General features: G+C 48.6%; 1 protein-coding gene across 1 annotated transcript in view; it reads right to left on the bottom strand.

The window, feature by feature from the left end:
- The window catches only part of PTK7 (protein tyrosine kinase 7 (inactive)), a 62,654-nt gene that overhangs the window by 23,798 nt on the left and 15,616 nt on the right, over positions 1-23,240 (bottom strand). The window contains exons 2-5 of the mRNA XM_078446899.2: positions 1,438-1,725; positions 863-965; positions 301-491; positions 57-207 (exon numbers count right to left, since the gene is read on the bottom strand). Of these exons, the coding sequence (XP_078303025.1) occupies positions 57-207; positions 301-491; positions 863-965; positions 1,438-1,725 (733 nt within the window). The remainder of the gene's footprint in view (positions 1-56; positions 208-300; positions 492-862; positions 966-1,437; positions 1,726-23,240) is intronic.

The following is a 23,240-nucleotide window of genomic DNA, read 5'->3' as shown; positions in this document are numbered from 1 at the left end:
GGGACAGTACACAACCTGTAACACCTTACCTGAAGGCCCCTTCCCAATTGCCTTACCGACTGCGGTTAGTGATAGGAGTCTCATCTTCAAAGACCCACTGCAGGCTAGGGGGTGGCTGGGCTGAGAACTGACAGTGGAACATGGCCTCTTCATTCCTCGCCACTACCATGTCCCGAGGCGCCAGCACTACCCTGGCAAAGCTCTCGTCTGGGGTGGGAGAAGCACAGGTGCATGAGCAGACAGAGTGGGGAGGCCCCTCGCATCCCTGCCGTGCCCTCTCCATCCCCACCCCAGGCTCACCAGCAATGCTCAAGGTGAAGTTCTGGCTGCTGCAGGTCTGGCCAAAGGCATTTTGGGCACAGCAGGAGTAGATGCCACTATGCTCAGGGCTGGCCGGCCGGAGGGTCAGGTTTCGCTCCTTGCTGCTGACCGTGTGATTGCTCTGACCATCAGAGAGGGGGCTCCCATCTCGGAACCACTGGTAGGTAGGCCTGCAGGCCAAGGGGATCAGCAGCAGGGAGGCAGAGGGTACTCAGGTGACCAGTGGACAACATACAGGACTAGAGGCTAGACCCCTCAGTTTGCAAGTGGGGAAACTGAGGCCTGGGAGGAGAAGTGACTTGCACAAGGGCACACAACAATTCAGGGGCATAATCAGGTTGAGATTCTACAGCTCTCAGCTCCCAGAAACCAGGATCATTCCGCAGGACAATGCCACCTCTCCTCAGGTCACTAGGGGCTTGTGTGGGGAGGCATATGGGCAGGGGTGGCTATAGAATGAATAGAGTCCAGGATTTGGGAAGATATCCCTACTTGTCTAGAATAACCCTCTCCATCCCCACTCTCAAAGTCATCTCCTTACCGAGGATGCCCATCAATGTGACAACGCAGTGTGACCTGGGTCTGTGGCTGGATCTCAGCTTCTGAGGCTGGATGTTTCAGGACCACGGGACCAGTCTCAATCCCTGTAGCAGAGGCCACGGTTGCAGAGTGAGGGGCAGAGCAGAGCAAGTGTGGGAAGGCAGAGGGGAAGGAAGACAAGCAGAAAAGGACACAACCTGCAGGCTCTGGAGATGAGAGACAGTGCAGGGAAGCCCTGCAAAGACGAGGCTGCGGCTACAGACGGGGTGGGGTGAGGGGCCAGAAACAGAGGGCCCATCCAGTCTGTGGCAGACAATTCTGATGCCTGGCCACACTGGCCCTCACTGCCCTTGCCATTTGCAAAAGCATCCAACACATAAAGGGTTCTAGACTTGAAGGAAAAAAAATCTTCTGGAAAAAATAAAACTTTTCTTATCCACTCAAAGAACTGACCACAACTGCTCTCTGCCTGCCCCCATTCAACTGGAAACGGGAGAAGCTGAGGGAAAGGAGGGGTCCTGCAGGGCTCAGTAGTTGAAGGTCTATAGGGAGTGAGCACAGCGCCCTGGCTCTCACATTTGATGTTGAAGGAGGCGTTGGCACTGCGGGCCTCCTCTCCAGTGGCATTATCCTGAGCCACACACTGGAAGGCTCCAGAGTCCTGCAGCCGGTCCACAGCTGCAAAGCTCAAGCTGCTGCCTTGGGCAAAACGCCTCTCAGTGTCTTGGACAGGGGCCCCATCCAGCAGCCAGTACACGTGTACTGGGCCTGGGGTCTCGACTTCACAGCGGAGCAGTGCCCGGCGCCCCTGCAGTGCATCCTGGGAGGAAGGCTCCTTGATGAAGACGATGGCTGCCTGGGCACCTGCGGATGGGGACATGAGAGAGGTACAGTCAGGAGGACCTACAGTCACTGTCCTAACACAGATCACCCATCACTCTGTGCACAGGACGAAAGGGGCTATGCACACAGGAGGTGGCCAGTAAGTTCAGGACAGAAGGATCATGAGACTGGAAGTGCCAAGTGTCCATTGAAAAACTCTTCAATTGTGCCGTGTGCTCTGCAGGATACAAAGACATGACACATCAGTCAGTAGGGGGCACAGCGCAATCATACACAACAAGGCAAGGCTCATGCCCAACGAACAGTGTGAGTAGTCAGTGCCTCTAGAGCACAGAAAGAAGAGGGAGTTCCAACGGCTGGGGACACCAGGGAGGCTCCCTAAAGGAAGGTTCAGACCTGCAGGTCCTGATGCTAGGCAGAGGAGCAAGGGACATTAGCAGGCAACCCTCCCCATCAATCTTCAGAATCCAGGATGTTGAGCAGAGTTAAGTCATGACCCAAAGAGCATCTTGGAAGGATTACTCCCACTCACAGTCCCACTGAGAGTTCCGCATCAGAGGTGGCTTTGAATCCCACCCACAGGTGCTCTGTAGCCCTTAGCCCCCCCCCCCCGAGGCTTCTTTGGATTTTTTTTATACTGTTTTTTTTTTTAAGTTTATTTATTTTGAGAGAGTGAGTGTGCATGTGAGTAGGAGAGGGACAAAGTACCAGTGTGAGAGAGAAAATCCCAAGCAGTCTCTGCACTGTCAGCACTGAGCCCGACTTGGGGCTCGAACCCACAAACCATAAGATACTGACCTAAGCCGAAATCAAGAGTTGGTCGCTTAACTGACTAAGCCACCCAGATGCCCCTGCACTCCCACCATGGACTTCCTTGGGAAAATTCGCCCCATCACAGGAGAAGCCAATATTCCCTAGATCTGCAGCTATTGCCAAAGACATGCTAGGGCCACCCCCATGTCCTACCCTCTATCTCTAAGAATCTGTGTGGCAGGGCTGACTTTTCTATGCCAAGTTGAGAGGTAAGCCAAGTGGTTCCGGGTTTTCATCTGAACCCCCTCCTGCACCACAACATTTCAGCTCTGGCTGGGGCCGAAGGAGCACCCACAGGGAAGGGGGGCCCCAGAAACTAAGGGGGAGCCATAGCCAGTGGGAACAAAGGAAAGTGAGAAACCTGTGCTGAGGAGCAGATGGGTCGAGGAGGCGGAGGGCAGGGCTGGGCAGGTGGCAGGGCTACAGCAGGAGTAACACACTGGGCTTTGTTTCTGGCCCACGTGGGTGCCCTGCAGAGGCCCTGAGCCACTGGGTCTGGAACACCAGCCCGCCTGCCAGGGGTGGGTGACGACACGGAAGAGGACGTGCAGCCCCTCCGAGAAGAAGAAATAGGCCACCTGGGGCGGCTACATGAAGAAGCAGCCTCTGCCTCTGATCAAACTGGGCCTGGTAAGGGCAAGAAGAGGCTGAGGGGGTCCTGCCATCCCCTCCCAAAGCAATGGAGACTGTGGCCCAAAGACTGCTGTTTCAAGTCCCTGAAGGTGGAGTTTGGCTCTAGGGCATGAGAACCATGTCCTCCTAAAGTCAGCATTAAGACAAGTCCAGGATCTCTCAGAGTGAGGTCCAGATGAGGAGGTCCACCTCCCAATGTTCCCAGAAGTGCCAGCCCACAGGACACTCAGGGAGCTGGAAGGTGCTCAGAGCACCCCATTACTGCTCAGTCAGGCACTGCTGGCTCTCTTGGTGTGATAACTGCCCTCAATGCTGGGTTGTCCCACCCACTGTGCAAGTTAACTAATCTGTCCTCTGGGCACTGCTAAGTACCCCCAGCTACCCTGACATCCCAAACACCCCATTCACTTCTAATCACCACACAGGAACGTGGCCCTGTGCACCATCCACCACCCCCCCCCCCCCCACCGCCGGCAGCTTGGTACAACGCCTTTGTAGAACAGATAGGTAAACTGAGGCCCAGAAAAATTAAGCTGTTTGCTCAAAATCAAACAGCTAGTTTGACCATGATCCAAGGAAGCCAGCTTCCAGCCCCAAATTCTTCCCAGCCCCACCCACGAACTCAAAACAAACCCTGGAAATAGCTGATCCCACAACGGGCCTCCATTCCTGAGGCCAGGTAGAGAGGTGGACACCCCTCTTGCAGACCATGCCAGACACACAAAGGCACTCGGCTAACTGGCTGACTGAGGTCACCTTAAAGGAAGTGTGGGGCAAGAGCTGGTGAACATGGAGGCATCTGGAACACTTCCGGACCACCTCTCATGATACAGATGGGAAGACTCAGACTGATGCCCTAGTGGACCTCTGCAAATGCAACTCACCAAATTCTTGGGACTCTTGACCCAGAACTCCAGGATGCTTGTTAAAGGCCAAAGAGAGATCACCTGTCATCCAAGTGCAGGTGAGTCCTCACTTCCCCGCTCAGCTTCTACAGACGTGGGGATCGAGGAGCCTCACCCATGCAGAGGAGTATTAGTTAAGGGTGTGGAATCAGACAGGTTTGGCTCAAATCCTGCCCATCATGTTTAGTGTTTGACCTTGGGCAAGGAACGCAGATGGTCTATGCCTCAGCTCCCTCGGCCTCTCTCATGAGGTTGTCATGAGTCACAAATGCTGTAATTCGTGTGAAAAGCCTCAGACAGAGCTACTCCGGTGAATGGTAGCTACTGTTACTATTTCCATTATCACCCTTCCTGCCCAAGGACTCCCATTTTAAGAACATTAGAAAGCTCCCCCTCGAGAGGCCCAGGACCACTCCCAGCCCCTGGATGGGGGAGGAACCTCCACAACAGACAAGTTTGAGGGGAATAACCAGGTGGGGGTGGGATGGAGGGAAAGGGGCCACAGGCTTGCAGGAACCACAGACCACTGGCCACAGAAACCTGAGCTGGAAGAAAAAATGGCATGACTCAGAGGGACCCCAGCTCAGCCTCCGGCATCCCCTCCTGGCGCTAGGGCTGCTCTGTAGCTGTGGTGAGAGATGTTGCATTCCCAGACTGCCACTCAGAGCCTCCTGCGCCCCCACGACAGGGCCTGGGAAACATCAAAGCTGGCCCCTCGGGGCCCTCTGTCCTGACGTCAGCTCACAGCAGGTCCTGGTTAGTGCTTGGCTGGGGCAGACTTTAGATGTTATAAAAGGCAGGGAGAACAGCCACCAAGCCACTCCAAGCCCCCAGCCCCTGCTCTGAGCCGCCATCGGGAGGCTGGCCCAGCGCCGTGGCACCCGCATTTGCTGAGAAGGCAGTCGGAGGTGTGCCCATTCTGCACAGTTTGCATGAGAGCTTGGTCTGTTGTGTTGCTGGGGAGCGGGGCGCAGGCGGAGGGGAGGGCTGTCGGGGAATGGGCAGGAGGTTCCAGGGCAGATTGAGGAGTCCCTGGCAGAAATGTCAGACTCCAGGAGAAAGGAAAGGCTGGGAGGTGAGGAACTTTTCAGAAGCTTCGGCTGACACCAACAACATGAAAGGGAGGACAGCAGTGACAGAGAGTGGAAGGCTTTTGGGGACTGGGATGGTACCTGCCCCCAAGGTGGCACAGTCACCAGCACATTCCTGTCCCTGTACCACCTCTGACTTGAGGATGCCCCCAGGGCTGTGGTCCGAGGAAGGCCTTCTCATACTGGCCCTGGGCTTCCCCAAGCCACCCCCTCTTTCACCGTCCAGCCACACCACGCATCACGCCTCCTACTCAGGCCCTCACAGAACACACGGCCAGCGTGGCCCCTGAGGCTACCCGCTTCAGCGCTGCCCAACAGCCCCGCTCCTGCCCTCCCAGCCATGCCACCTCAGCCTGGCTTCTCTGCCCGCTTCCCCGAGCTGTGAAATGGAGACCCCGCCCCTACCACTCAGGCTGCATGAAGTTAAGTGGGTTCACATTATACAAAGCCCGTAGCACAGCACAAAGCACACGAGGGTATGAGGATGCCCCGCTGGGCACAGAGGGCTCAAAAGCCACCCCCCCGCCAACAACAACAAGCAGGCAGAACCATCTGCCCCACACCAGGTGCCGACCCCAACAAAGCTGGAGCTGCAAATAGCCAATAAGGACATTTTCCAAGCCATTTCCTTGGCTCCCCAACAGCCATCTCTATGCAGACACTCGCTCTGCCTGTGCCTTGGCCTCAGCCCCCAGAGAAAGGCTGTGTGGGCAGCAGACCAACTCTGCTCCCCACCCCCCAGCAAGCGTCTGGTCTGCTGCCTGCCCTCCTTGCTGCTCTCTGGGCTCCAGGCCCAGTAAATCCATGTGTGTCCAAGTGTGCATGGGTGCACACACATATGTGTAAACATGATTTTCTGGAGAGCAGAGAGCAGCAGGAAGTTTTTCTGCTCTGAAGTAATTTCAGCTACTTTGGTCCAAGTATCCATCTGGGCCACTCAACTATCCACCTCACAGGGGCTGGTCCTCCTGACCTAGGAAATACACCCCAGGACCTGTATAGGCCTCAGAACCTGCCAAACCTGGCCAGCTGATTCTACCTCTGTCCTCTCTTACTAAAGAAAATTCCATCTTTCAGGCAGATGCCTCAGGACCGGGCTGTAATACCAAGACCCTGGTTGGCCCTGGCATGGGCATTTTGCACAGCAGTGTGTGACCATATGAGTGATCACCCCCAAATCCAATCAGCCATACAGAAGTGGCCCACTCCTCCACACCTAAGACCGAGTCTCTGGCTTCAGAGCCTAAGTGCCTGCTGGGGGACATCCGGACTCCCAGGTAGCTCCCAGTGCCCAGGCTGAGGTGGCTCCTGTCAGGGCACATAAACCCGTGAGGCAGAGGCTGACAACACTCTGTGCCCTCTCTGGACAACAGCATCAGGACACAGGCCAGCAGAAGAAACCCTCAATCCAAGAGCCACAAACGCTCCGGGAACCAGAGCAGCTCCAGGTCCCCTCATCCACAAGGACAGCCCTCCTCACAAGTCCCTTCCATCCAGAAACTCTAAGGGCACCCAGCAAGAGTCCCTGCACCACACCTCCTCCCCAAGGGGTCAATGCACTGTACCAGAGACACTTGACCTTCCGGCATTTAACTAGCATACTCTCCCCTGCTCTGGAACCACTCCAGAGGTCCACAGCGCATACACATTTGTAATTTTTTTTTTTGAAGAACAAATGTCAACTGCTGTAGGAGTAAGTCACTTGGATGAACAGCGAGCTCAGTTACCCTATCCCCGATCCCACTCACCCAGGCCAGCAGAAACATGAATGCTACAGTGGTATTTATGAATCTGGGTATCTGGAATGTCCTTCTCTACCACCAGTGTACCACCAAGATACTGTATGTGGTTGCAGCACCAGCAACCCAGACTCTGTGATGGAAAATAAGGATTTAGAGGGTCACTGAAAATCGGTCATAGCGCATTCCGAGACCCAGAGGCAGAGCACAGAGTTTCTACCCCCTTCTGTCTTTCCAGGGTCTACAAAAGACCCTAGGTTCATGGACAGGAGCCTTGCAGCCCTCTGCAAGCCATCACAGTCCCTGTTCTAAACAGTGTAGGAGGGAGCAGAGCCAGGGACCCAGCTGAGTTTTCCCATCCTGGGATTTAACTGTAAATGTCTGGAGAGGCTCCCACATCCGGATTAGAGGAACAGAACAAAATCACCAGGGATTAGGGCAGAAACAACCTAACAGGCCAACTTGCCTACCTTAGATGAAAAATACAACTCAGACCTGTCCCGCCAGCTTCTGGGAGGCCCTGGAGGGGAAGGTCAACCTCTGATGGCAGAAGCAGGTCCTTGTGTCCAGCATCATGTGGCATCTGAGCCAGAGGGACAAATACACCAACAAATGAGGCTTAAAATGCTCCCCAGCCAGCGGCCACACTGTTGGTCCCTGGAACTAGCCTGTTTTCTGCTGGGGCCGGGAGGACCATATCTGGGACACCTCTCTCACCCTTGGTAACCCTTAAATGGCTGTGATGTCTTCAAGGAAGCAGCAACAAATTAAACGCCCAGCCACATGAGGTGATGTGCTCAGGCTGAAGGAACATTGGGTGGGGAGACCTGGGTTCTGGTCTCCATACAACCACTAACAAGCAGAGTAGCCCGAGCCAATCAGTACTCCCTCCCAGGCAGATTTATTATCTGTAAAATTAAAAATACAAGAGGATGCCCTGGACAGCCCCCAAGACCTCACACTGGATTCGCTGCAGAGAGCCTCAAAGGCAGCTACAGAAACAAAGGGTTCACTCCTCAGAGTCCCCTCCCCACCCCCCACCCCCCACCCCCAGCACAAGCTCCCAAAGCCCAGGGAGATAAGGGCAGGGCAGGGCCCAGGAGGATTATGAGAGATGCTGTATATGGCAGGTATGCAGGTCGGAGGCAGCTGGGGCTTGAGAACGGGGGCCCAGCACCACTTCTGACAAGCAGCTCCCATTCCTAAGGCCGGGCTCCCCAAGAGATGCCGCCTCTGCCTTGGCCACACACTCTCACTGATAGCTCACTGCCTGGGACACCCCTGATATTGCCATCTGTGCTGTGACTGAGAGCTGTACCCCCAAGGTAGACTGTACACTTGAGGGGAGGGCAGACATTCGTGCCCAACGGGATATGGCTGTGCCCCCTCACAGTGCCTGGGCACCGTAAATACCGCACAAGCATTTAGAGGGGAATGAAGTCACTGAAGAGTCTATCTAACCTGAAATCTTGTCCTACATCTACCTTTATCCAATCGTGGCCAACTTAACTTTCTTCCCCAAGTCTCAGTTTCCTCTCCTGGAAAATGGCAGCCTTGATACCAATTTTAGTGATTCTTTTGGATTCCTGGGATAGTCAATGATATTCAAATGAAATACCTATCAGGTACAGACACACAAAAGTCTGCGTATGTTTCAGGGAAGTAAAAAACCCCAGAAGCTCTAGGGAACCATGGACCCCAGATTAAAATGTCCTTGGAGATAAGGTGATCCCTGGGGAGTCCAAAGGCCTGGTAAATGGGGGGGTCTGGGAGGGAGAGCCAGGCTGGCAGAGGGAGAGGGAGAGGGAGAACTATGAGAGAGCATCAGGAGCTCTCTCCACCCCCTGTGCCTGGGGACAGATGCATTCTCAGCCCCAAGGAAAAAGGAGAGACAGCAGCCAGGTGTCTCCTGAAGACGCCAGTCAGAGGCCTGAGGAAATAATATACATTGCAAGCAAGGGGACAGAGCTGCTGGACCAGGGCACTGGGAAATGAGCCAGGGCTCAGTCCCAGGAAGACTTCAGGGGTGCTCAGCCAGTGCACTCAGGACTCCAGAGGGGACAGAGAGCCCACCCTCTGGCGGCAGGCTCCCCAACCATTCATTAGACTCCCGGGTGTGGTGGCGAGGGCTCTCGGGGACCACAGCAAGAATGGCCCCAGGTAAGCCTGGTGAGCATCCTGTGCTCTTTCTTGTGGAGGCAGGGAGTGAACTAAGTGACAGTCCGGGGACTACAGCCTTGCAACTGGTGAGACCTAGCCTTAGTTTATATTAATTTTCAAGGCAGGCTCAGAAAACTCTGTGAGTCGGTTTTCTTTTTTGTTTTTGTTTTAAACATTAATTTAGCTTTGAGAGACAGGGGGAGACAGAGCACGAGCAGGGGAGGGGCAGAGAGGGAGACACATAATCCGAAGCAGGTTCCAGGCTCTGAACTGTCAGCACAGAGCCCAACGCGGGGCTTGAACCCAAGAACTGTGAGATCATGACCTGACCTGAAGTCAGAGGCTTAACCAACTGAACCACCCAGGCGCCCCTGTGAGTCTGTTTTTTGAGCTCTTTTTACCCATCTCTGCCTCAGCCCTGGGAGGCTGATGAAGCAGTGAGCACAAATCTTAGACCTAACCAGAGTGACCACAGCAGTTCACCCCAAATTCCCTGTGGAAGGGAGGACACGATTCCCTGCCCTTTGGGTAGAGTGGTCTCAACTCCATTCAATGAAGAAAATCCTTCCTTACCCCTAAAGAAGTTGAAATATCCTTTAGACCTGCTCTGGCCAATATGGTAGCCACTGGCCACATGGGGCTATTTAAATGTCATTTAATTATAATGAAACAAAATTGAAAATTAATTTCCTTTGCAGCAACAGGCACATTTCCAGTGCTCAGGCGCTGTGTGTAGCTAGAGGTCACTGTATTGAACAGTGCAGATATAAAACCATTCTGTCCCCACAAAAAGCTCCATTAGACATCACTGCCTTAGCTCCTTTGCTTCTTGCTGGCCCCATGCACAGGCTCATTTCTAATCTAAAGAGCCCTTGGGGTGCCTCAGTGGCTCAGTCAGTTAAGCATCTGACTTCAGCTCAGGTCATGATCTCGAGGTTCAGGAGTTCGAGACCTGCATTGGGCTCTGCACTGGGATTCTGTCTCTCCCTCTCTCCTTCTCTCTCTGCCCCTTCCCCACCTGCCACACACTCTCTCTCAAAATAAATGAGCTCAAAAAAAAAAAAAAAAAAAAAAAGGAAATCCTTAACACGAGTCAGCCTCGTTGTACCGAGGAGGAAACTGAAGTCAAACCTATCCCAGTAAATGGCAGAGTCTAAACTACCCCCAGATCTGTCCTGCCCCTACGTCTGTCTGCCTGCGTTTTTTTCCACGATGCCACGCTGGCTGCTTCTCTTCTTTCACTTATTCCTTTTGATCCACACCCTCCCCCACCCATTCTATCGTGTTTAATGTAAATCCTTTTCTCTCCATGTGCTCTGGGAAAATGTGATTGCTGTTTCAAGGGCGGGTATTTTTAACTTACGTAAGTGGTCTTGCATTATCTCTCACTCTGCTTCTTACTTTTTTTCCATTTAGCACTGTGTTTTGAAGATCCTTCCCTGTGGTCATCTCCTACCTCCTTCCTATCGTCCTCCCAATAGGTAAACATACAGTTGGGTTCGGGTAGGGAAGAAGTGAAGATTTTTTTTTTTCTGAACAAGTAAGTGACTGAACACAGCTGTCCATAGTTTGAAGATCGGTCTTCAAGCCTCTACCCTCCTCCTCTCTGTGTGCCTCCAGCACCCTGGCCTCTATCACTGCACCTAGTCCCACTGTCTGCTGGGTGTCCTCAGAGCCTGGTGACACACACACATACCCCTGCTTCCCTTTCTTCTCCCTATAAACCCAAAAAATCACTAAAGAGGCTGGACTTTCAGCTGGTTTCAAAGGGATAAGAAAAAGAGTCGGTCTCATACTTTTTATATTTAGAAGCACTCTGCAAACCACTTCCCGGAGCAGACAAGAGTGGGGAATGTGAGGAAATCGCTTTGCTATGTGTGATGTGGAAAGCACGAGCCACTCAGGGCCTGCGGCAGTGGGCTGCATTTGCCACACACCCGGTGACACGCGGCGATGCCTAACACATGTGCAGGAAACGAATGTGCCCCTAGGCAGCGTGCAGGAGACCCTGTTGGACAACACCCACGGCAGCCTGGCTGTCCCCTCAGGGCCAGGGCACAAGGCAGGGCTCAGGAGTCAGAAGCAGACACCATCCTCGAATTGCCCCTCCCCCAGCCTTCTTTTCTTTTTTCCTCCTCCACCTGTCCGGCCAACAGCTGTTTCTGGAAACCAACCCTTCTCTCCAGGGAGGGAGAGTCCTCTAAAGGGATGCTGCAAGCTTTAGGCTTCAGGCTTCAACCTGAGACACAAAGGATCCAGATTGAGGGAGGACGCTTGAAAGAACCACTGGCTTGAGGAGGCAAGGGTGCCCTCCTGGAGTCCAGGCTGCTGGTGACAGGTGTGGGGGCAGGTCTGTCCACAGTGCCCACTGCTCTCCTTGTGAAGACAGATCAGCCCCTGCCACCAAAAGCTCTCCTGTTACCCACCTCCAGCACGTATGGCTGGAGAAAACCTTGGACAGGAAGGCTATCTTGTAGTGAGGACCAAATCCTGCAGCCATGAACATATTGCTCAAATATTACTCAGATGTGACGGGGTCTGGCCTGGTGTCGCAAGGTGAGGCGGAGCCATGGACAGGGCATGAAGCGGAAGGCCGGCCAGATGCTGAGTTAGAATCAAACCATAGCATACTTCTTAGACTCCTTATAAACCTTATTTTACTGCTTAAAATATAAACTTTCTAACAGACAATTTTACTCTTTCATTTAATCTCTTAACTGCAAGTCTCTGCTGGTGATTTGCTCCCTTATTTTTTAAGGAAAATAACCCAAAAAAGAGTCATTTAAAAAAATCAGCTGTTTAGAGAAGGCATTCTGGAGAAAGATGGCAAAATGAGTATTTCGATCTCCAAATCAGTAAAACAGATGAAAAAACACAAACTGATGAATAATAGAAACAATCCCTTGTAAGTTATTTTTAAAAGCAGCAAAAACTTGCAACTCATCACCAGATGCTTAAAGCCTAGGGATTGTTGGGGAGAAAACATTATAAAACACAAAGCACTCACAAATAGCTGAAGAAAAAAAAAGCCCCTAAGGGTGGCTGATGCAATAACCGAATTGAATAGCCAAAAAAATGACAAAGACCTAAAGTTTATTTCATGCCTACTCTGTCAATCTTTGAGTCAGGGTCTGGAAGGCACCAAGATCTGGCTTCACTTAAGTCTGGAATTAGCTGTCCCTCCATTCCAGGAGGTGCCTCTTACAGACCTCTAAAAGTCACAGAGCAAGACAGCGAGACAGAGAGAGACAGCAAGAGAGTGAGTGAGTGAGAGGGAGGAAAAGAGAGGGACAGAGGGGGAGGGGAAAATGGGGGAGGAAGAGAGGAAGAATGGGAAAAGGGGGGGGAGAGAGAAGGAGGGAGGGAGGGAGGAGGGGAAGCAGGAGAGAGGGAAAGGGGGAGGCACGAAGACACTGATGGAGAGAGACAGGGAGATGAGATGAAGGGGGCTGGAGGGAGACTGACAGAGAGAGAAAAAGGGAAGGAAACAGAGAGAGACAAACAGATGGACAGAGGGAGACTAACAACTAACAGAGAGACAGAGGGCGATGGGCAGACTTAGAGAGGAAGAGACATAGAGAGAGAGAGAGAGAGAGAGAGACCCAGGCCCTGAGAGAGGAGAAGAGGAGAGTCAACAGGTAGAGAGACATGGACACAAACAAACTGAGAGACAGAATAACAGAGTCACAGAGGTCTAGAGAAAGGGACAAGAAAAACAAAGACGTACAGCACACGAATATACCCACATGTAGGCATACCTAGGGTTCCTCACACCTGTAGAGCAGGGCCCAGCCCCACATTTACCCCAACTTCCCTTGGCAGGTCTGTCCCTGTGTCTCTAGTAGGGAGGTCCTCCCCACCCCTCCCAGCAGCCTCAGGGGCTCCAAACTCAGCGAGTCCCCAGCTCGGCCACAGGGCTACCCAATATATCACTAGACACGAAAGGTTACAGCTCTCCTGTACGTGGGAGACCTGGGGGAGGCAGAGTAGGAGGAGGGGCTCTCTATATACCAGATTCAGGCCATTTATAATGGAGAGCCCTCAAATTAGAGGCTCCTGGTAAATAATTCACCAGGAAAAGCACAGTACCTTCCCAGGGCTCATCCATTATTCACCAAGATAAATGTACCATATTGTTATACTTCCTGACATCTAAAAATGGTCTGAGCCATTAGGCCAGGAGCAAGAAGACAGCGGGGCAATTTTTACCCAACCTTTCCAGAACCCCTGACCCAGCAGTCCCGGTGCTTCTGGAACTCTGTGTGCTGCTCCTTACACAAGGGCAAAGCATTTGACCTCCACAAGGGGCCAGGCCTGGGTTCGGACCATGACATTCCAAGAGCAGGCCTCCACACAGCCCTCAAGAGCCTACTGCAAGGTCTGAGGTATACCCAGAAAAGTCATAAAATTCCCACGTTCACCAGACCGCAAAGATTTTGGCCTCTTTCAAAGGGAAAAGGCAACCACTTTGCTTGTATCTGTCTAAGGGCCATTCTGTTCATAGAAGGTTCAAAGAGTTTGACTTTGGTGCCAAACGAGTGTCAACTACCAAATGCACAAAGTCCTGCATCCTAGACTTGGCTCTGAAAAAGTCACTGTGTTCTTCAGGCCTTCATTTCCCCATATGCAAAATGAGCTGGCTGCTCTTTGCCGTGCAAGGCTTTACAAAGATGCAGCGCCCTCCAGGATGTCTGAAGAGCTACACAATGTTAAGGCCCTGGCCTACCACATACAGGCAGGCTGAAGATGGGGCCAGAGCTCAGAATCTGGAGCCAGGCTGCCTGCATTCAATTTCTACTCTCCCACTCACCGAGCGTAGGACCTCAGGCAAGTTGTCCAAGTTGTCGACCCTCTCGGTGCCTCCGCTTTTGTGTAAAATGGTGCTAATAACAGTATCTACCTCACAGGCTTGTGAAAAGTAAAGTCACATGTTAATAAATTTGGCTTGTTTGGAAGAGTGCCTAGCACGTATTAAGTTAAGCACTATGTGAGTCTGCACTCTTAGCAGTCATTTATTGTCATTATTATGTTCGAGCTATTTTTTTCTCTTTTAGGATCTACGGGCCATCCCAGACATCTCCTACCTGGTGCAGGGTCTTTGCTGGCATCCTTCACACAGGCCACGTGGACTTGCCAAGTGCCACTCACCCCATCTCTGCCATCTTGAGAGCAGCGGTTCTCTCTGAACAGACCCTGAGGTCTGAAACTTTGTCCCACTGCCGCCTGACAGAGCCTCAGAGCCACCTTGGCACGGGATACAAACATGTGGGGCTCTGTGGTTCAAGGGGTGTCGCCCTGAGTGGGTGAAGCACCACAAGGTGGCTGCCAATTGTTGGGGGCTTTGCATTGTTTTGCCCACTGCCCTAGGGGCATCCAGGTAGTGACCAGATTAGCAGTGGCTTAGAGTTTCATGGCCTCCCCTCCCAACGCTGCTCAAATCAGAGGCACCTTCAATACGAACAAGAATTGGATTGAGTCTGTCAGGGTGAGAAACGATCTAGACCATCTTGGTAGGAGGCAGGTCTCTGGCCTCAAGGAACACAACTGCAGTCAGGTGAGGAGGGCAGAGTCAATGTTTATGCGCCAGCTGATGCCCGGCAATAACTATTAGGCTTCAGCTTTCTGATCCCGTACGGCCCCAACAAGAGAAGCCTGGACAATTCTATGCTTTATAAATGAAAATACTCGACTGCATAAAATAGAAGTTGTAAACGACTCTCAACGGCAAACAACAAATTAGGAATATTTCCAGCAACTGACAGAAGAGGTCTTGAAATATAGAGTTACAAATCAACTATAATAACTACTAAAATTCTAACATGGTAAAATCATAAAGAGCTCTCAAAGCAAATATTAATATAAGAAAACATTGCAATGCACTAAGAATCTAAGAAATGCAATTAGAAGGAGTTATTCTGCCCATCAAACGAACACCAAGATTTTTAAAATAGCACTCAACACTAGTAAGTATGTGGATAAAATGGCTTCATGCTTTGCTGATGGGAGTGTAAATTATAATAATTCCCTACCGAAATTGGACCAATATCTTAAAAAATTCATGCCCTTCCTCTTTGGAGAAAAGCCTGATTCCAGGTCCAGGGCAGGAAATGCACAAGACAAGCCTGGAACATCATCACATACAAGGGAACGAGCAAAGACTAGTAAGGTCACATCAAAAAGTTCAAGGCCCACCTAAAGAGGCTACCACCACCAGCCAAAGATGGGTCTAAACAACCATAAGGGTAAGAACCACATGGACTTACACACACCGAATAACTTAAAATTCATAATGATGTTTCACAATGACGTTTTTAAAAAAGCCCAGGGGCACCTGGGTGGCTCAGTCAGTTAAGCGTCTGACTTCGGCTCAGGTCAGGATCTCACAGTTCGTGGGATGGAGCTCCACATCAGGCTCTGTGCTGACAGCTCAGAGCCTAGATCCTGCTTCGGATTCTGTGTCTCCGTCTCTTTCTCTCTCTGCTCTTCCCCAGCTTGCGCTCTCTCTCTTAAAAATAAATAAACATTAAAAAAAATTTTTTTTAAGCCCCAAATTGGGCAGCTGGCTGGCTCAGTCAGTAGAGCATATAACTCTTGATCTCAGGGCTGTAAGTTCAAGTCCCACGTTGGGTATAGAAATTACTCAGAAATAAAATCTTAAAAAAAAAAAAAAAAAAAAAGCCTAAAGCCTTCCCTTGATCACCTCTGAAGGATGCTAGAAAACCAAGTCATTATTTTAAAAACTGGTTAAGCATCAAGCTTTATTTTCCCTTTCTGAACAGCTATACTTCAGGATAACAGTCAATGAGGGGAGGTTTGTTTTTACAGGAGTCTCCAGATGATAAATATATCACCATTTTACAACCCCTAATGAAATAATGGATCTAGCAATGATTATTGATGGCTGCTAATTCCAGAGAGACAACCAGATGTTATGTGTCTACTAAGAGAAGTACACATGACGGGTGCCTGGGTGGCTCAGTTGGCTGAGCGCCCGACTTTGGCTCAGGTCATGATCTCTTGGCTCATGAGTTCGAGCGCCGTGTCGGGCTCTGTGCTGACAGCTCAGAGCCTAGAGCCTGTTTCGGATTCTGTGTCTCCCTCTCTCTCTGCCCCTAACCCACTCACACTCTGTCTCTGTCTCTCTCAAAAATAAATAAACATTAAAAAAAAAATTTAAGAGAAGTACACATGAAAAAAAAAATCGAATCTGAACCTGATGCAACCTCTAGACCTAAGTTTCATTATTAAAACGTTTAAGAACCTTTCTAGGATGAACTTGGAAAACAAGGAGAAGTTAGATAACAACGTGCCACCAAGTGAAACAATAACTGTGAATGTACATCCTGTGTCTTCTATTGCTCTCACAAATGCTTATTACAACCTCATATTGTCATTTAACATCTCCTGTGCTTACCACCTGTCTTCCCCATTAGATTCTAAGCTCCCTGAGCACAGGGCTGGCCTCACACTCATCTGTCCCCTCCACTGCAGGTGCTTTCCCCGTTGGAGGTGCTCAGGAAACACCAACTGATCTGTGCTGGTTTTACTGAGCCATATTTAGCGCCATTATCCCGGCATGTTGTGAATAAGTAGAGGGTCAAGGCCCAATATGGGATCCTCGTAGGCAATTATGTTAATTATCATTATTAATTCAACAAACACTTATCAAGAGCCTACCATGTGCCAAGTACTCTGCAAGACACTGGGGATGAGAGAGAAAAACACACAATTACTGCCTTTAAGTATCTCAGTTTAGTGGGGGAGTCAGACAAGTAAACATATAATTACAGTAATAGCTAACACCTACTGACCGCTTACTATGTGCCGGGCACTTTAACCATATTAGCTTGTTAATGCTTACAACCGCCCGTTGTAAAAGTAGATACTTTGATCCCCGTTGCACAGATGGGGAAACTGAGGCACAGAGTGGTAAAACAACTTGCTCAAGGTCACGCAGCAAGGTGAGTGCCAAATGCAGGATTCAAATCTCAGGTCATCTGGCTGCAAAGGACACCCTACCATAATCAAGGCTTTACCGCATTATCACCACAGCATGGTGGGGTGGATGCATAAGCTTTCTAACTCAAAGTGGGGGGACAGGGGAGTGAGAAGAATCCTGGAAGGCGGCTCATCAAACTTTTAACAAAGAATGGGGCTTGGCAATAGAACAAGACTAAAACACAAAGACAAAGCGTGGTCAGAGAACTCTGGGTAATTCAGGATGCAGAATTACCAGAGACGAATGAGGGGGAACACAGCAGGCAAGTACTGGAGGAGGTGGCAAAGGAGATGCGATACAAATTTACCCTGCTCATGCCATCCCCTGACAAAAAAAAAAAAAAAAAAAAAAAAAAAAAAAAAAATCACCACGCTAGTGGGTTCCTGCTTCTGAGAAAGTGGTTGTTAGTGTACAAGACGGACTGAGGCAGCGCTTTGTCATGGACAGGGCAACAGGTGCACCCACAGAATGCATGATTATGGGATAATGGCCATACCTGTCTCATTTGTTTCCTAGGGCTGCTGTGCCAAATAACCACAACTGGGTGGCTTAAAACAGCAGTTTATTCTCTCACAGTTTTGGAGGCCGAGGGGTGAAAACAAGGTGTTGGCAAGATTGGTTCCTTGGAGGCTCTGGAGAGTCTACTCCATGCCTCTCTCCTAGCTTCTGCTGTTGCTGGCAACCCTTGGTGCTCCTCGGCTTAGAGACGCTTCGCTCCAGTCTCTGCCTCCTTCATACGGCCGCCGTCTTTCCTCTCTGCGTGTGTCTCCATGTCTCTTCTCTTCTCATAAGGGTATCTCCAGTCAGGGGATTAGAATTTACCTTAATGACCTCACCTTAGCTTGATTACATCTGCAAAGTTCCTATTTCCAAATAAGGTCAAATTCACAGATACTGGGACTTGGGACTTGAACATAACCTTTGGGGGGACATAATGCAATGCCTAACACCGGCTATTCTATAACTTGCTTTTTTTGCCTTACAGTTAATTACAGATATCCATGTCTGTTTAAATGGCTCTAGTTCACTCATTTCAACTACTGTGTATTATTTCACTGTGTCAATGACCCATGATCTATTTGTCCAGCATCCTAATCATGAACATTCAGATGGCTTAATATTTTGCCATTACAAACAATGCTCCAACTAAACTTCTCTGTACAGGCACCTAAGCACACTGATAATGCGAGTGCTTGCAGGATACTTCCTAGAAACAGAGCCCCCCCCCCCCCCAGCTTGGACCAAAGAGAATACAATTTCAAGTTTTTGATAAATGACAAATGACTCTAAAGGTTGTGCCAATTTATGCAGCCTTACCACCCTGATACTTATTAATCTTTGCCAATTTGAGAGACATGAAATAATGCTTTGTTGCAATCTGCAATTCGCTGGAGACATTTAGTTCATCCTTAACAAGATAAGGCAATCTTTCATGTATTTATTGGTTGGCTGAATTTTTGATTGTCCATTTCCTATTCAACTTGGTTGTCTACCTTTTTCCTTATTTACTTATAAACAATAAGATCAAGACTATAAGGCCTTTTCTGCATTACATGTTATACTTTTCCCTCCTAAGAATGGGCATTAAGTTACTTAATGCCTACCATGTGCCAGGCATTGTTCTAAGTGCTGGGAATAGAATACAGCAGTGAACAAAGCAATGAAAGTTCCTATTCTCAGGGCACCTGGGTGGCTCCTTTGGTTAAGCATCCAACTTCGGCTCAGGTCATGATCTCACAGTCTGTGGGTTTGAGCCCCATGTCAGGCTCTGTGCTACAGCTCAGAGACTGGAGCCTGCTTCGGATTCTGTGTCTCCCTCTCTCAGCCCCTCTCCCGCTCATGCTCTCTCTCTCAAAAATGAATAAACATTAAAAAAAAAAGTTCCTGTTCTCAGCTGGTAAATTCTCAGAAGAAAAGGTGTTTGCATATGATTTGGGTTAGGAAATAGATAGGAAATGAATTTTCACCCCTGGGTACAGAGTTCCTCAGAATTCATTTAAATACTATCCTGTTTTGATCCATTTGAGAGCCTTCTAGGGAGAAATCTACCCCACTCTCCAGGTGTCCTAGAAGGATCCACAAAGGAGTAGGGTGGTCAGTGAAGTGGAAGCAGGAATCACTGACCTAGAGCTTTGCCCATTCCCTGGAGGGAAGAGCCACACTCCCAGGTGCTCACACCCCAGGCATATAGGGACAGGGCCTTTAAGCTCCAGTGACTTCAGAGAGCAAAAGGAGGAAGACTTAAGAAGGAATAACTCCTCTCTATTGCATTACAGAGGGTGCCAGTGGTACGCCACTCCTATAAACCTCAGGGAGTCTGATTGGGCACGTAGGCTCCTTTCTTCCCCCGCCCACTTAGGCTCTAGGCTCCAACCCTGCCATGTTCCATGTTGGCTCTAACCCTTCCTCCCCCACCCACTTAGGGGACCCGCGCCCTGCAGGGAAGACACATTTTGTATAGGCCTACACCATACACACATACACGCACACACACACACACACACACACACACACACACACACATATTCAGGGATGAATCAGACAAGCTTATCCTCTTCAGATTTAAATCTTGTTCCTCAACCTAGCCTTTATCAATAATAAAGATGATACATTGATTTCCATCTGTCCAATTCCTGTGTCTGTCTTGTCTTCCCCATCCCTGCCTCCACTGGTTCCAAATTCAGAGGGGAGACAGATGAAATTTACTGACCCCATCAACATATAGTTTCCATGATATTGCTTTATGCCTGGAGCATTATATTTTTGTTGATTTTTGTGAGTGTGATTAAGTGTTTTCTTTGTATTTTCTAAAAGGTTACTTGCTGATAAGTAGCAAAATTTCTGGGTCTTGTGTAGTTTTGTATTTGGCCAAATGAGCCAACTCTCTTGTTGATTCTAATGGTTCTCAGTTGATACTTGAGCTATACATGTAAAAATCAAGGCAGTTGGCTGGCTCAGTTGGTAGAGCATGTGACTCTTGGTCTCAGGGTCATGAGTTTGAGCCCCATGTTGGGTGTGGAGCCTACTTAAAAAAAAATGATGCCATCTGCAAAAGACATTAACTTTATTTTGACTTTCATATTTCTTACAGTATTAATTCAACTAGAATTTCCAGAATAATGTTAAAATAGTGATTTTATTTTTTTGGTGTAATGCCTTCTTTATTTTTAATTTTTTTAATGTTTGTTTATTTTTGAGAGAGAGAGTGAGACAGAGCGTGAGCAGGGGAGGGGCAGAGAGAGAGGGAGACACAGAATCCAAAGCAGGCTCCAGGCTCCAAGCTATCAGCACAGAGCCCTACATGGGGCTTGAACCCACAAACCACAAGATCATGACCTGAGCTGAAGTTGGACACTTAACTGACTGAGCCACCCAGGCACCTCTGCCTTCTTTATTTTAACGAGAACAGCATTACAGTTTCATTTTTTTTTAATATATGAGATTTATTGTCAAGATGGTTTCCATATAACACCCAGTGCTCATCCCAAAAGACGCCCTCTTCAATACCCATCACCAACCTACAGTTTCATTTTTAAGTATAATGTTGACTGTGGTTTGAATTTTTTATATTTATTTATTTATTTTGAGAGAATGAGAGAGACAGAGAGCAGGAAAGAGAGAATCCCAAGCAAGTTCTGAGCTGTCAGTGCAGAGCCCAATACAGATCTCAAGCCCACAAACTATGAGATCATGCCCCACATGGGGCTCTGCAGTGACTGCGTCTGTCTGTCTGTCTCTCTCTCTCTGCTCCTCCCCTGCTTTTCTCTCTCAATAAACCTTTAGTATATGTGCTGCCGAAGCGAGCACTCTCAATAAACTTTTAAAATAAAATAAATTTTTAAAAAATCAAGAACCGATGTTAATTTGTATCTAATGTCACTTTTGAATCTATTGACACAAATGCATCACTGTGTGACTTATTTTAATGAATTGTGTTTGATTAAATTACCCATGCATTTTTGAAATAAATCGGTTAGTTGTTTATAGTATGTTATCCTGTAACATATTATAAGATTCAATTTGACAGTATTTTATATTACTTTTACATCGATATTTCTCTGAGCAGTCTGCTTTTCTTTTCTGCACTGTCAGTCAGCATTTAGAAGCAAGGTTATATCAATGTTGTGACAGGTGGAGGGTGACCATCCATCTGTTCCTTGGCTGGATGACAACCTTTGCATCATAAGGTTCTATATCCTCAGCATTTAAAAAAAAAAAAAAAAGATTTTAAAGTAATTGCTACACGCAATGTGGGACTCGAACTCACGATCCCGAGATCAAGAGTCACATGCTATAGCAACTGAGCCAGCCAGGGGCCCCATCCTCCACAATTTTTGAAATTTCCGGTCAGCGCCTTCAGATATAACAGTTTTGGGTTTTGTTTAGCTGTTTTTATTATCTTTCAATTGTTTTCAATAGATACTGGCCTATTTAGTCATTCTATTGGTTTCTGAATAAAATTCCGTAATTTTTGTTTTCCTTGCATAGACTTCTTAGCATGGCATGGTAACCCGTGATAAATTTTTTTAATCTTTCCATCGCGATGATCACAGGCGTGATTATCACTACACATTTCCGTACGTCCTCTTCACTGAACAGTGAGATCCAGCTCATTCCCTGCTGCCTGTCCCCAGTGTCTACCAGGTGCCTAGTAGGTGCTCAAGAAATTGCTGTAAAGCCAAGAATGAGGCTAAAGCCTCTTTTTCCTTTCTTGGTTTACCTAATATTGACCTTTTCTTTTTCTTGATTGAACTTGCCGAAGCTTTTTTTACTGTTTTTTTTTTTTTTTCCAGGCAAGGACCTTAACTTATCAATTCTACACGTTTTCATTTCAAATTAATTTCAAAGCTGTGTTTGGAAGAAAATTAATAATCTTAAATCATTTCCTAAATAATGAAATAAATTAGGCTATTCATCTCAAGTTAGAAAAAGAACAAGAAAACAAACTTTGTCACTATTTTAGGTCTGTCTCAGGAAAAAAAGCATGAAACTTTTTTAAAACTTTTAAATTTATTTTGAGAAAGAGAAGGGGGAGGGGCAGAGAGAGAGAGAATCCCAAGCAGGTTCTGAGCTGTCAGCACAGAGCCCAACATGGGGCTCGAACCCACAAACCATGAGATCATGACCTGAGCCGAAATCAAGAGTCAGACGCATAACCAACAGAGTCACCCAGGTGCCCTTGTTCATTGTTTTTTAGCATCTTGAATCTATTTCTGTAATTATCACATTTTTTATTTTTGTCATCATTTTCATCTCCCTACACTTTTTCCTCTGAATTCTGAGAGCTACCAACAACATGGCATTGATTAGGTTAATCATAGTGCCCATGAGGCCCTTTAAAGATTACGCTGGGAACTTAATTCTGCTATTGCATTTTTGTTTCCTTGTACTTATTCGTTATCTCAGCCAGTCCCCTATTTCCTCACCCTTCTTGGTCGGCTTCCTTTTCATCTTGGTCTGTTGCTTCTCATCTGACTTTTTTTGTTGCTTCTCATCTTTTTTTTTTTTTTTTTTAAATCTCAGATTGCATAAAGTACGTATCTTCGTGATGTTTTTGAGCGGGAGGGAGAGAGGTTGCCTTCAAAAAAAATCACTTCTTTTTCTCCAGCAGTCTTCCAAGGGAGGAATGACAAGGGCTGAACTAAGCCACGGGCATGGGATAGAAGGGAAGGGAACAGATAGGAGAGCAATTAAGGAGAGAGTAACAAAGGGAGAGGCGGGGGAAAAAAACCAGACAGCGTGCAGAGCCTAAAGGCTCCCAAATATATGTCAGTGAGAAGTTGTAAGTGTCCCTGAAGCTCACCCCCACAAAACAATGGCAACAGCACAACACCCATCCCACCCCCGCCCCCACACAGACTTTACTGCAAAGACCTTCTCATCATAGCCATATGAGGTGGACATTATCATTCTCATCCTACAGATGAAGAGATGGAGTCCAGAAAAGTGAAACTGCTTCCAAGACTAGGATTATGATCTGCAGAATCCAACTTCTTGAGCAACCATCTGGGATAGGGTCACTGGGCTTGGGGAAAAACAGACGACAGAAACTCAAGCCACCCTACTAAGCTCATTGTCAAGCTGGGGGGCCACAGAACACATCTGACAGAATGGAAAATAGAGAGGAGCGGGTAATTTAGAGCGGCATGGTGTAGAAGAAAGGCCATATGTGGCCTCAGAAATGAGGGAATGGGAA

Source organism: Panthera onca, chromosome B2, assembly GCF_046562875.1.
Source record: "Panthera onca isolate mPanOnc1 chromosome B2, mPanOnc1 haplotype 2, whole genome shotgun sequence".
NCBI classification, from domain to species: Eukaryota; Metazoa; Chordata; class Mammalia; order Carnivora; family Felidae; genus Panthera; species Panthera onca.
This window is presented reverse-complemented; position numbering and strand designations above follow the sequence as displayed.